Below are 14,641 nucleotides of genomic sequence, written 5' to 3' on the forward strand. Positions count from 1 at the left end.
CATAGCTCCCGTTTCTCCAAACCAGTTATCTTTTTGCCTCTTAATTTCTCGGTATACTGTATTTTTGGACAAAAGGAAGAACTACTATTGTAGAAACCATTTGGTTTCTTGATTGATTGGTAATCACTTTGCATTGTGAAGAATGACTCTTACCAGGTTTGGATAGCGGCCTCTTCCACCATCTGAATTGCTTCTGGAACTTTTGCAACCCATGTTACTGACATTTCCATATACAACGGCTTGACAGCCTTCCGGGAGCTGTCCAGAGCAAGCATCCATTAGAGTGTAAAACACCAATCCAAGTGAACAAGTCTCTAGTCTCAAATTATAGAGCTAATAGCCTATTGTTTAAAAAAAAAAAAAAAGAAAAACAAGGAGAAAATACCATTTCAGTCAAATTTTGTCTTCTTGAGATATGTTTGTATTTTGAAACTATATGGCTAAGCCATTTGATTAGCATAACTAGATGTAAGAGAACCAGCTGTCTTTAACATATGTACTAGAAAGCAGCTTCCTTGAATAAAGAAACTTGGGATCATACCAGTGCTAACATATGGCTTTTTAGGAGTCATCTCAGGCAGGAACCTTGCTATGTGTTTGCCAAAGACTTTATGTCATGTGATTTCCTTTTGAAATTATTTCAAATCGTAGGTTATCACTGAACTTTAACTAATTCTTGTGTCTTCTTTTATTCAGTAGTTGCCTTTCTCTGTGTGTGTGTATATGTGTGTATAAATTATTGTTAAATAAACCCATAGTTTAATGGGCCAGTAACCTTTTTGGGACGTGGGTACATCATTGATATACACTGAACATTTGTATTAGTCCTAATTTCTAGCCAATTCAGAATGCTGTTCTGATAAGAAAGCCTCTTTTTCCGATAAGGTAAGTCCCCAATTATTTGTTTTATAAATATAGTTTGCTTTTTTATTTTTTGTAGTAGATTTTCTGAATGACACTTCTGTAGAGGCTGGTATTTAAGTGGCCCCAGGCAGTGAAACACAAATTCCTGAACTCGGTCATTGTGTTTGTTCTTTTCGCAAGATAGTACTTGTAAATTTTGTACATTGAGATTCAGAGCTGAATATATTGAAAGTTAAGTTCGTTGGTATAATTGCAAGTAGAAACCGAAGTTCATTTTCTAATACTTGAAAAAGGTTTTTAAAGTACACTCTTTGAAAGGAGTTTTTTTTTTTTTTTTTCTTAAATTGTATTTATTAGAGAGAGTGAGAGAGAGCATGAGAGGAGGGTCAGAAGGAGAAGCAGACTCCCGGCTGACTGGGCAGCCTGACTTGGGGCTCGATTCTGGGACTCCAGGATCATGACCTGAGCCGAAGGCAGCTGCTTAACCCACTGAGCCACCCCAGCGCCCCGGAAAGACGTATTCTAAACCACGTCCATATTTCATATGTAGTGTTGCAGTCCTTCTAGAGTTGAGGTCTAAATCATACTTAACTATATAATCCAACTGAGTATTTTAGAGTTTCTAATCATTCTTGTTTTAGTTATGACCCATTTTGGGGAAGCTGTTAGTGTTACTGATTACTAGTTGTAGGTTAGCAGTACCTAACTGAGCTTTTGCTGATCTAATTTCGATAAATTCTAACTGAAGTCCTATAAGGAGAGAAGGAGGTAGTCATGGTGCTCACTTGGATTTTTTTTTTTTTAAGCACCTTGTGTTGACTGAACATGATTGCATTTAGTTAAGCAGCATTTGTAGACCGAGATCTCTGGGTTCTAATTGGAGGAGACAGAGTGGAGTCAGAGAGTTTGCTGATTTGGGAAATGAGACCTATGACCACGCTTCAGTTTGGGATTTGTCTCTCACAAGCTCCTGTAAACTCCTCTGTTAACCATTACCAGTAGGTTTTCATTTAGTTGCTGTGAAAGGAATACGTTTGGATCCGCAGCTGATGCCCGCAGTGCTTTCTTCTTCTCAGGCGGGAGAGTCAGTGATACACTGTACATTTGTGACTGTGGTTGTTCTCTCTGAAGAATCACATCTTTCTTTTTTTTTTTTTTTCTTTTCAATTAATGTCCATTGGTTTTGCTTTTAGAAGCCTTCCTTGTTTTAAGCGTCTTGTTTTCCCAAGTGTCTTTTAAGGTTGTACAGTTTAGTAAGTTTTGCTGGCAGTTTTTACTGAAGAAAGCAAAATATTCTTTTGTGTGCATAAATAGCCTTTGATAATTTTGAAGTAATCATGTGTACATTTGTGGGGTTATCGCCACATCAGTGATTTTGCATGGGGAATTTTCCTGTTGCGGAAATCTGTTCCAGGAGTGACCACCTCGTAGGAGAAGCTTTTGCAGTGTGTGGCAGAGGAACTCAGGGAAGGAGCTGTTAGGAGAATGGAGTTCTAGGCTCATCTGTGACCTTAACAAATTTCCATCGTGGCAAGTCACTTAGCTTCTTTGGCTCTGTGTTTTCTTTATCAATTAAATGATCCTCTTAGACATTTTCTTTTTTTTTTTTTTTTAAGATTTTATTTATTTATTTGACAGACAGAGATCACAAGTAGGCAGAGAGGCAGGCAGAGAGAGAGGAGGAAGCAGGCTCCCTGCCGAGCAGAGAGCCCGATGTGGGGCTCGATCCCAGGACCCTGAGACCATGACCTGAGCCGAAGGCAGAGGTTTTAACCCACTGGGCCACCCAGGCGCCCCCTCTTAGACATTTTCTAACGTTAACTTTCAAAGGAATGAAAACCGTACATCCCTGTGGGGAAAGAAACCCAACTTGTTCCAACCCAAGAATTGTTCACTTTTCATTCTAAGTCAAGACAGACATGGTTAACCAACAACGATGAGGTGTGCAGGGTGGGCAGAGAGGACATTGGGATATGAGACCTCTTAGTGGGAAGCACTGGGATATATGTAGTGTCCCATTCACTCAGTCTGGAAGATACCATGACATAGGAACAGGAGCGTAAATAACCAGGACTTGTGTTGGTCTTTTGACAGATGAACCAAATCATATTGGTAATGCTTCTTGACTGCTGGTTCTAAACTTCATGTGTTAGAAAGACGATTGAGTATGTTTTTGGCCTGATGGGTTATTACAGAATGCTTAAAACTGTTTAGTGACTAAGCTTAAAATTCTTAAATCCTAATTAATCATAGCAGAATGTAATCTGTTGCATGGTGTCTCACAACTTTTAGCATCTGTAGAAACACTGACATCCTGGAAGTGAAAGCCTAGTGCTTTACTTGCTGCCATGGCCACACACAGGGTGCACACCACACAGCTGTCAGAGAAGTCACGGCCATGGGGACTAACCGCCCCCCCCCCACATATATTGTATTAAAGTAATGCATGTTCATTAAAGAAAATTAGAAAAATGTTAATAAGAGAAAAAACAGAAAAGAAACCTAAGCTCAAAATAATAAATACAAAACTTTGTTATGTTTTCTCATAGTCATTTTCTTAACACATGGCAGTTGTGTTTTACATAATTGTGATCATACTGTTAAGCAATCATAAGCATTTTTTAAATTTTACTTTTAAAAATTAAAGGTAATCCATACTTGCTGTTTTTAAAATGCAAGTAATTTTGCTGTATGAGAACGGTGAAAATGCCCCCTGCCCATTCTGTAATTCCACTTCCTAGGAATAATCACTGTTAACAGTTTCATGTATTGTTTGTAGCCATTATATGACCCTGAAATAGACTCTTAAAAGTAATGACATATATTCTGGGTTTACTCTAAGTTTCTACACTCTGGTTTGGAACTGCTGCTTATTTCTGTTTTTCTTTCATATTATAAATAACACTGCTGTGTACCTCTTTCCTTTTTTTTTTTTTCTTTTTTTTGGTATATATTTTACTTTTTTTTTTAAAGATTTTATTTTTAAGTAATCTCCACACCCAGTGTGGGCTTCTAACTCACAACCCTGAGATCAAGAGTTGCATGTTCTACCAACTTAGCCAGCCAAACACCCCCATATAAATATTGCATGTTCTACCAACTTAGCCAGCCAAACACCCCCATATAAATATTGTTTTCTTAAAATAAATCCTAGTAGTGGAATTGCTAGGTCAAGATCATGAATATTTAATACAAATATCATAGCTCTTGATACAAAATGTCAAGTTTTCTCAGAGTCCAGTTTACCTTCCAGCCATTGTTGAAGAACAGTAGTGTTTTGTTTTGTTTTCCATTTTGATTGAAGTATAACAATGGAGAAAAGTACATGTATCCCAAGTACACAGCGTGAAGAGTTTATAAACTGATCCCAGCCTTGGAAATAGCACCTCGAAGCATTCCAGAGAAGTCCCGGCACCCCCGGAAGCTTCCTTTTGCCCCTTTACAGTCTTCAATTCCTGCTTATTGTCCTGACTTCTAACAGCAAAAACACATTCTACAGCTGAAGTTCAAAGTTTACTTGAACTTTGGTTACTTTTTCCATACACATATGTTGATATTTTCATTATGCAAATAATGTTCATTGTTTTGGAAAAAGGCTTATAAAATGTATTAAGTGCATTTTTATTTTTTTTATTTTTTTATTTTTTATTTTTTTAAAGATTTTATTTATTTGACAGAGAGATCACAAGTAGGCAGAGAGGCAGGCAGAGAGAGAGAGAGAGGAAGGGAAGCAAGCTCCCTGCTGAGCAGAGAGCCCGATGCGGAGCTCGATCCCAGGACCTTGGGATCATGACCTGAGCCGAAGGCAGAGGTTTTAACCCACTGAGTCACCCAGGTGCCCCTTAAGTGCATTTTTAAAGCATCTATTATCCAAGCCAATAAACATTTCAGATATTTGCTCTGCAAAGTTAGTAATACATATAGGATTGTACTGTTGTTATTATTTGACTAATTCAGAATGTCATCTTAAACTCTAGTTGGTTATTGGGAGCATGCAGTCTAGGAGATACTTATTAGGTGACAGGCTCACTTCTAGGCTTCTAGAATCTAGACCAGAGCAGCTCTGACTTCGTTAAGACTCACCCAGGGACTTGCTAGCTGACTTTAGAGTCTGCCTGAATAGATCTGGGTGGGGTCCAGGGACCTGCATTTTTTCTTTTTTTGAAGATTTTATTTATTTGAGAGAGAGTGCCGTTGCAAGCGGGGTGGGGGTGGCAGAGGGAGAGGAAGGGAAAGAATCTCAAGCAGACTCTGAGCGCAGAGCCCTTGGGCCTCAATGTCATGACCCTGAGATCATGTCCTGAGCCAAAACCAAGAGTCCGACACTTAACCAGCTGGGCCACCCAGGCGTCCAAGAGACCTGCGTTTTGCCTCCTGTGACTGAATCAAGCAAATCTCACACATTTAAGAACTCTGGCTTGTATAACTGAATTCCCTTTGTTTTAAATATACCAGTATCTAGGGCGCCTGGGTGGCTCAGTGGGTTAAGCCTCTGTCTTCAGCTCAGGTCATGATCTCAGGGTCCTGGGATTGAGCCCCGCATCGGGCGCTCTGCTCAGCAGGGGGCCCGCTCCCCCCACCCCCGCGGCAACCCCCCACCCCGCCTGCCTCTCTGCCTACTTGTGTACTCTGTCAAATAAATAAATTAAAAAATATATATATTTTAAAAATATATACCAGTATCTATTTCTTTGTTTTTACAATGAATACTTTCTTTTACTGAGTATATTTTTCTCGGTGTCTGTGGATGGGCTTTTATTTTTTGTCTTTTGAAGTTTGAATGAATGAAATAGGGAGAGAATCCTATTTCTGGGTCAGTTGGACCTTAGAGCAACCCTCAGATGCCCTGCCCACCCCGGGGTCATTTCCAAGGGCTCAGGCACCCTCTTGTTGAAGGCCCCCAACCGCAGGGAGCTTGCGCCTTCGGCTGGCGGCCTTTCTTACCTGGGGCACCACTGGTACTTCACGACAGGTTATAGGAAAATGATCGCTCTACCTTTGCTCTGCTTGATTAACACTTTTTTCTACAGAAACACCAAAGTGAGCTTCTAAAAACATGAACCAGAATACTCCATGGCCCTGCTTAAAATGCCTTAAGGCCTTCCTATTGCCTTTGCACAGGGCCTGCGATCCATGTAATAACAGTTTTACATTTTTTAAAGGATGATTAGAAAATACACAAGAGTATGTGACAGGGACTGAACACTTAATATCTACTCCTTTACAAATAAAGTTTGCCAGCCCCTGCCTCAGGATGAAATCTAAGCCGCCTGAAGCCTCCGCCCCACCGCCCCCCGTATGTTTGGCCAGCCTTCCCTTCTTCCCCCACCCCTGAACACACAGTTGGCTCCTGCAGCCTTTCTGGCCTGCCTTCTCCAGAGCTAAAGGCACTGAGCTTTCTCCTGCCTCTGGGCTTTTGTACTTGCTGTTCCCTTTGCCTGGAATTCTCAGCCTTTAGCTCTTTCTGTTGCTGGCTCATTCTTGCCCTTCAGATCTGCATTCCAGTGTAACCCCCAGCCTTCTAAAGTGGTGTCCATCACCCATGCAGTTCAGCCCTTGTCTATTCCCTCCTTCCCAGCACCTTGTTGATGTGTCTGTGGGTTACTGTTTGCCCTTGTCCACCGCAGTACCCGCTCCGCGTGGGCAGACGCCTTCCCTTGCTCATGGTACCATGTGGGTGCGTAGTAGGCTTTCGTGAGCATTTGCCAAACGTAGAAATGGGCGCTTGGAAAGCTGAAGCAAGGTGGTCGTGACTCAGACTCACCACAGTAGGAATCACGAAAACTGGCACTGTTCGATCTGCTGTTCACCTGTCACGGGTCTTGGAAGAAGTTTCTAAGAGCCTAATACCCAACATTTGCATCTATAAAATAGCCTACTTGCCAACAGAAAATTATAAAGCATTTTGGCAGCCTTTCTTTTTTTTTTCCAAAGAAAAGTTGTATTACAGTAATCATGTATTCAGTTCTAATCATTTTAAAGTATATTGGGTTGGGGTTAAATATAAGGAAAAGGGTTCATATTTAATAAAGTGTTTTGCTTCAGGTTAAGTAATGGGTCCATTCATTTCTTTCCATACAAGATTATTTTTTGGTACTGCTCTAGAAATCCACTCTTGTGTTAGAAATAGTCTATACTGGGGGTGCCTGGCTGCCCCAGTCTGTAAAGCATATGACTTTTATTCTTGGGATTGTGAGTATGAGCCTTGGGTGTGGAGATTATGGGAGGAAAGAAGGAAGGGAGGGAGGAGGGGAAGGGAGGGGAGTCTATACTGCACATGAATCCAACTCAGAAATAAATAAAGTAAGAATACTAGAAAGTGTCCTCTGATGTTTAATGGTAAAAAGACTTGATCCTAAAGTGTGTGGTTTTTACATGTATTCTGTTTGTGAAGAAGCTAGCCCTTGAACACAGACTTCTGTGTTTGTGCCCCAGGATTGCCATTTACTGACTGTGTGACCTTAAGAAAATACCTTAGCCTTTTTAGATCTAAGTCTTCTTACCTGTAAAATGGAAATAATAGCAGCTTCACAGGGTCATTGTGAAAATTCAGTGACAACGTGTGTAAGTGTACAACGGTGTTGCAGCCTCTGGCAGGTACCCAGGAAATAGGAGTTCCCTTCCTCTTTCTTGCTGTTTGAGTTCAGTGTCCAGGAATGTGAGTTTCTCTATTTCCTTTGTTTCTGAGACTTAGAAGCTAAAGAATGTTGTCTTTTTGTTTAAAAAAATTCATAATAATCTATGTGTATTTTGTTAGCCTATAAAACGTTAACCAAGATTTTATTTTCACGTCTCCTCGTCTCATTAGGACATGAAGGATCAGATGTCGGCTTCATCTGTGCAGGCATTAGCAGAACGAAAAAATAGACAGGTGAGTAAACTTCTGAACACACAGTATCAACCAAAGAAAATAGCATGGTTAGATATTTGGAATTGAAAAATGCTGACGTCTATGTACCGTGTGTTCACACAGAAGACCTGTACGTGCTGAGTCTGGCGTGAGGCTGGCAGGTGTTGTAAAAGTCTGGTCAGCTTGCCCCAGTGCCACGGTGTTGTTTCCCTCCCTCTCTCCCTCACACCCTCTGCTTCTCCCGTCTGGGCCCCCATAGCTCCCTCTGCTTCTCCCCATAGGCCTTACACACAGCCATTCTCTCTAGAAAGTGCTCTGATTGCTTGTCTCCTTTTTCTCTGCTGGACCCCAAGCAGTGAGGGGCAGTTATGTCATGAGCTGGTTTTAAATCTCTAGCTGCTGTTCCATTGCCCATAGAACTTACTAAACATCTACCGAGTGAAATTTTATGTAAAGACATTGACGGCACCTTCAGTTTGTGTTAAATGAGACCTTTCATTGTTTTAAGTACTTTTTAAAGGTGAGGTCCAGTTTTTGTTAGTTATTACAGATAAATTATGAAACCTGATTTTAGAAACCCCAGGGCAGATAATGTCATATCAAAAATAAAAGCTACAGGAGACCAGTTCTTGAATTTAAGTGTCTTTTTAAAATTTTTTTTAATTTTTAAATTTTTTAAAAAAGATTTTATTTATTTTAGAGAGAGACAGAGAACGTGAGCAGGGTGGAGAGACGGAGGCAGAGGGAGGAGCAGGTTCCCTGCTGAGCAGGGAGCCTAATGTGGGCCTCGATCCCAGGACTCTGAGATCGTGACCTGAGCCGAATCCAAGAGTCGGATGCTTAACTGAGTAAGCCACCCAGGCGCCCCTTAAGTATCTTTTTAAAATTAGACACTTTGGATAGAAATTCCCTTCTGACTGATAAAAATGCTTTTAAAAAAAAACACAACAGTTGCCTAAAATTTAGATTTAACTAAGGTCTGTTCAGACTCCATCAAGTTACTGATAACCCTTTTAATAGACTATTAAGAAACAGCTCATCGTTCTTAACGAGGAATCAGTTCATCCTTAATTCAGACCTGCAGGTGTTGACCCATCGCATCCGAAAACAAGTAAGAGATCAAAGAAAGGGAGGGGCTCTCAGGATGTCACCTACTTAGTTTTCCTGTTTCCTTTCCCTGCATTTCATTCTTCAAATCACTGTTGGGGTTTTTCCTTCCTGTCTCCCTCCCTTCCTCTCAGCATTGCAGCGGGGGAAACCCAGGCGCTGCCCCAGCGTATCAGGCACTAACTTTTTTTTTTCTTTTTTAAAGATTTTATTTATTTATTTGACAGACAGAGATCACAAGTAGGCAGAGAGGCAGGCAGAGAGAGGGGAAAGCAGGCTCCCCGCCGAGTGGAGAGCCCGATGTGGGGCTCAGTCCCAGGATCCTGAGATCATGACCTGAGCCGAAGGCAGAGGCTTAATCCACTAAGCCACCCAGGTGCCCCTTGGGCATTAACTCTTGAAAGGAGAGAGGGCATGGACACGGCCAGCAGCTCCCTTCTCGTGTCTACTCTCAAAGCAGTTGTGACAGTGACATGGGGAACACCAGGCCTCAGTCACGCTGAACTTGAGTTGTTTTATTCTCCAGATCGTGAAAGTTGAACTACCATAAATAAAAAATGTACTTACACCCTGCCTCTCTGAGTATGGCTTGGGATTTTGTTTTTGGCGTGGAGTGAAAGGACAGATTCCCAGGGAATGGCAGGGCCAGTTTTCTGTGTCCCATGCAAGCAGGCCAAGTCGGCCTCGCTGCTCCGTGCCAGGACGAGGCCCTGTGCTCCAGCCTCTGCTACGCCAGGACTTTCCGCTCTGGCACCTGCACCCAGGCCCTCTCCCTCCTCATTCTATGAAGATAGATTCCCGAAGTCAGACTGGTAACGCCTAGTCTGTTTCACGGTAAAGCATAGATAGCTCTTACCGGCGTGACCTATGTCCGCCTAAGTGCAGACCACAGATAGACTAGAAAGAAGAGCCCCGACTATGACCCCAGGAGCGCACAAGGCTGGTAGAACCCCCAGTTCTCTGTGGGTAGCCTCGTGATGCACTGTACATAGACTTTGTGACCTTGAAAACATGGTCACTAGGCCTCTGTGTCCTCCACAGAGATTCTTAGAGTCTCTGCCACGGAATGAGCAGGATCTTTTAAACTTGACAGCCTGGTGATCAGGTTGGGCAGAGCCATCTACAAAAGGCCTCGGGTCTGCTTTATGCCAGAGACAGTCCCCATCCAGCTTCTTGGCTGGACTGAGGCCCTAGGCTGCTGGCAGCTCTCCGAACTCCCTCAGAACTTGGGCTCTGCGTCCTGAGCTTTGCCGAACCCGACCCTGAAGTGTGGCTATTTGACTGAAGTCACCTCCGAATGTCAGACCAGGAGGTCCGTGTCAGTATCGCGGGGCTGTTGAAGAGCTTTGCAGACAGAAAACCGAGTAACCCGTGAGGCCTTTGACAGTTCCAGGGATTAGAAGTACCTGCTAAGAAGACCCGGCGCCTCCACATGGAAGAAGAGTTGTAGCAGCAGCGTCTCTGGTTCTCTGTGCAGGGCTGGCGGGAGCGTGACCTTGACCACCTGGTCAGACGGGCTCGAGGGGCTCCCGATCAGAGCCCGCTACCGAGAATGAGCTCTCACATTCCCGGCCGGCCTCTTCATGTAAGAGAGACTTATCCTTTTTCCAGACTTATCCTGTTCTGGCTGCAAGCTTCCTTGAATTCATAGTGGGAAACCTGACTCTAGGGAAGAGCTCTGACGTGGGAACCCGCGCTTGCTTGGGTCGTGAGGGCCAGGTGCTCGTTTGCGGCCCCGCCTGCCTCCGACGCAGCCCCGGCTCCTGTGTGGGACGCCTGCAGCCTTTTAGTCCAGCCGACGGGCACTGGGATTGACTCATGGGTTCAGGTGAACAGACATTGGTGGTTCTGGCACCTTCTGGTACGTGAGGGGCTGTGACTTGGCTCGTCATTCCAGGGGGCTCTTCCCACCTCCTTCCAAAGAAATGCAGAAACTTTCCCGGCTTATACTTGAATGAAAAGGGCTCTTGACCTGTGGAGTCAGATTAGAACCTCTGGGTCTCTGATGAACCTCCGAGGGTGCTAGGAGAGCTGGCCTGGGGGCGCCTGGGTGGCTCAGTGGGTTAAGCCTCTGCCTTCAGCTCAGGTCATGATCCCAGGGTCCTGGGATCCAGTCCTGAGGTCAGGCTCTCTGCTCAGCAGGGAACCTGATTCCCTTCCTTTCTCTCTGCCTGCCTCTCTGCCTACTTGTGATCTGTCAAATAAAAAATAAAATCTTAAAAAAAAAAAATTTAGAGCTGGCCTGAAGAGACCAAGTGCTTTTAGATCGTAAAGCGGTATACAGATGGGTGTTTGTTGATTTTACGTTGATCTTTATCCGTGTTTGCACGGGACAAAGCGCATTTCTGAGTCGCCCTGGGAGAGCTGGGAGGCAGCGGGTGCCCTTCCTGGCATTCCTGAGATTGCGCCACGCAGGCAGCAGCCCACACCACTGCACAAGGGCCGACCCGGCGGAAAGTGCGCCGTGAGCAGCGTGTGAACTTGTGGAGTCCCTGTGCCAGAGCGTTGGTTCAGAAAGCAATGGCTTATTTCCCCTGCCCCGGCTGCCCCCTGTTCCGCTCTCGCAGGCACTCCTCGGGGACAGTGGTGGCCAGAACTGGAGCACGGGAACAACAGACAAATACGGGCGCCTCGATCGCGAGCTCCAGTTAGCCAACTCCCATTTCATCGAGGAGCAGCAGGCGCAGCAACAGGTACCCAAGAAGCCGAGGGCGGGGGGCGGGGCACTCCCCTCTGTCCCCCCAGCCTGGGGGCTTTGTGACCAGTGCCAGTCAGGGGGACCGCGCTCGCCCTGCAGCTGCCTGTGTCCACGTGCACAGCGGTTTTGTAGATGAAGGGTTTTTAAAACCTCCTTCAGAGCATGACCTTTTCAAGAGAACCGAGCTTGATTAGATCTCTTCGGGAAGGCAGACCAGACACCCAAACCTACAGACAAGGCCACTGACTTAAAAACAAAAACAAGAACACAGAAAGCACCCCAGCAGCCTCTTCCCCCGCCTCCACTCGTATGCTCAGTTTTTTGTTCATCTCAACAAAGGCACTTTTAGAAAAACTGAGTCCTTGTTTTTTCATTGCAAATTATTGTTGTGTAGAAATTATTACGTGTAGAAATAGATTGCGTTGGTGGAGGTTATAGGATAGAAGGAAAGGAAGGTTGATTATGTTTACATCGTGGCTTTTGATTTGTGTTGTGGTTTAAAAAGGAAGCTGATAATAATGTATCTGGGGATTTGAGGATTATCCATTGAAGCTACTCATTCTTAAATATTACGCTTTACCTATACACCTATGTTTGTGTGTTCTTTTTCCTTTAGCGTGTCTGTGTAACCAGTTGTCTACTTAAACTGCTATTAATCAAGCAGATTTTTTTTAATAAAAAATGAGGAGGCTACACCACAACTCAGTGGTTGTCCTTGACGCAGCTTACTGCCACGGGGCTTCCCTAGTTTGTCCTTGTGGAGGAGGGAAAGGACTGTGTATTCAGTTCTCCTGCATTCACAGATTAGCCAGCCTCTCTCTTGTAGTCAGGCTGAGGTAGTCTGTTGTGGTTGAGACCCTGACCCTGGCAGTGGGCTTCCTCTCCCCAGCATCCCATGTCTCAGTGGTCACTGCACAGGTGCTTCTGACCCTGGCTTATGCCTGCATCAGACTTGAGCCAACCAGAGTAACTCGCTCTTGGTGGTTTCCGGGCCTGCTGACTGCTCACAAGTTGGATCAGCAGGAAGTATCAGTAGCTTGACAACCCAGCCTTTTGAGCAGCGTGTTCTCAGAGGCGATGGTCTGGCCCTTCGATTTCTGGGCTTTGCTTCTGAATGAGAATTGTCCCAAGTTGGCAAAGAAGCTAGCAGCTGCTAGAGTACTGGGCTTGGAACCAGGTAAGATGGATTTTAATTGCTTATTTCCTATTTCTCTGGCACCAGTTGATCGTGGAACAGCAGGATGAGCAGTTGGAGCTGGTCTCTGGCAGCATCGGGGTGCTGAAGAACATGTCCCAGCGCATCGGAGGGGAGCTGGAGGAGCAGGCCGTGTGAGTGTGACACGGCCCCTCTCGCTGCAGTGGAATGGAGGGGCAGAGCCGTCTTAGGAGACCCCTAAAAAGCCTGACAGTTACATGGCTAGTAAACCCAAAAGCTGTTTTAATTATCTAGCTGCATCTTTACTCTGTCTTCCAGACTAGCCTCCCCCAAAGAAGCACATTTATCAGATAAAATTTTCAACAGGGTTTGGGCAAAGTTATTTTCATGATGATTTTTACACCCTGCAAAAGCAGATACAGCTTCCTCTGAGCGGATTCTCAGAGTGTTGTGACGGATGGGAACACGAGACGGATATGGCTGTGTAACCTCCCTGGAGATTTGGGTCCTGAAGAGGATAGGACAGGAGCTGACTTCCCTCTGTCATCCTGTGACTCTCCTCCTCTGTCAAACATCTTAAACTTTAACTTAACGAAGAAAAGTTTTTAAATTTAACTTTGATTAATAAAAAAAATTCCCTCTCAAAAATAAAAAGTAAAAACAAAGCAGATGAAAACATAGCTGAGTTTCTTTGTTTTTTCCTTCAGCACAGTCCCCTTCTGTGCTCAGAAGTAGGACACCAAAAGCATCCTTAAATGCTTTCATTCCACAAATTTCTTTCTGAAAAAATAAGACCGTCTACGAGGATATTGCAGAACCTCTCCTATCCCAGTCTTGAATTCAGCCTTACACATTCATTCTTCAGAAATTCAGACTGGTATCTGTTCTGCTGGGAGGTCCTGGGGACCCACAGAGGAGGGAACAGAAGAGACTGTCTGCCGTCAGAGTTGACCAGTTACTGCACAGAACAGACATTCTGCAGACGGTGCAGGTCATTAAGAGGCGCAGAGATGGAAGGGGGAAGTTTGTGGTGCCTTACGAGCCCTCTCTCAGCTCAAGCTGCAGACCTGACTTAGCCCAGGTCCTGGAGAAAATGTTTGGAACTGGAACCTGAAGGATGAGTGGAAGGTGACTGGGGAAGGGGTGGGGGAGGGTCGCCCGGGGGTTAGAGAGTGAGAGAGTGCATGGGATGGAAAGGTCTGGTGTTGCAGAAGTCAAGACAGGGAGGCCTTTGAAGCCCCATGAAGGGGTTAGGTTGCAGAAGTCAAGACAGGGAGGCCTTTGAAGCCCCATGAAGGGGTTAGGTTAGAACTTTCTCTCCTGAGGGTGATGGGAAACCAGGAAGGTTATGTTGGGACTAATGCCATGGACAGGTTTACATTTGGGGCAGACCCATCTAGCTGTGGTCTGGATGACAGACGGCAGTGGAGCCAGACCGGAGGCAGGGAGACCAGGGGGAAGCTGTAAGAGTGGGAGTCTAGGCATGCGTGCTGAATTTCTAAAATGCATTGTTCCCCTAAAATTTCAGTTTGTGGGTGGAGAAGGACTAGTTGCCTGACTCCTCCTTGAGGTTCAGTAGATGGTAGAGAAGCCTGGCAGACTCAGTTAAAGATGGTGACTTGAACACCAAACACACCCTTGATGTCGCTCCTTCCCAACAGCCCACTAAGGCACTAGCAGAGGGAGCTTTTTAAAAAACTGTCATAAGACCTGTGGGGACATAGGGTATGAAATAAGAAACAGTAACCATAACATTTTAGGTCCTGAAAAGTAGGAAAATGAATGGCTACGGACTCAACAGACCAGAGAAAGCGGAATCCTCCGCCAGCCACAGGGGGCGCCAAGGAGCAGACAGTTCCTGCCTCCTGGCAGTGTGAGCTGTGAAGGGCGCGCTCATCACGTGCTGACAAGGTCCTACTGGAAGGAAGGGGGGTGAGTGGTGGGATGGATGCAGAGATGAGGAAGG

At 44.9% G+C, this 14,641-nt stretch overlaps 1 protein-coding gene across 1 annotated transcript in view; it reads left to right on the forward strand.

Moving 5' to 3' along the window:
* The window catches only part of STX6 (syntaxin 6), a 44,233-nt gene that overhangs the window by 22,728 nt on the left and 6,864 nt on the right, over positions 1-14,641 (forward strand). The window contains exons 4-6 of the mRNA XM_032862711.1: positions 7,673-7,735; positions 11,389-11,514; positions 12,742-12,848. Coding sequence (XP_032718602.1) covers positions 7,673-7,735; positions 11,389-11,514; positions 12,742-12,848 — 296 coding nt within the window. The remainder of the gene's footprint in view (positions 1-7,672; positions 7,736-11,388; positions 11,515-12,741; positions 12,849-14,641) is intronic.

This window comes from Lontra canadensis, unplaced genomic scaffold (genome assembly GCF_010015895.1).
Source record: "Lontra canadensis isolate GAN:19392208 unplaced genomic scaffold, GSC_riverotter_1.0 scaffold24, whole genome shotgun sequence".
Lineage (NCBI taxonomy): Eukaryota > Metazoa > Chordata > Mammalia > Carnivora > Mustelidae > Lontra > Lontra canadensis.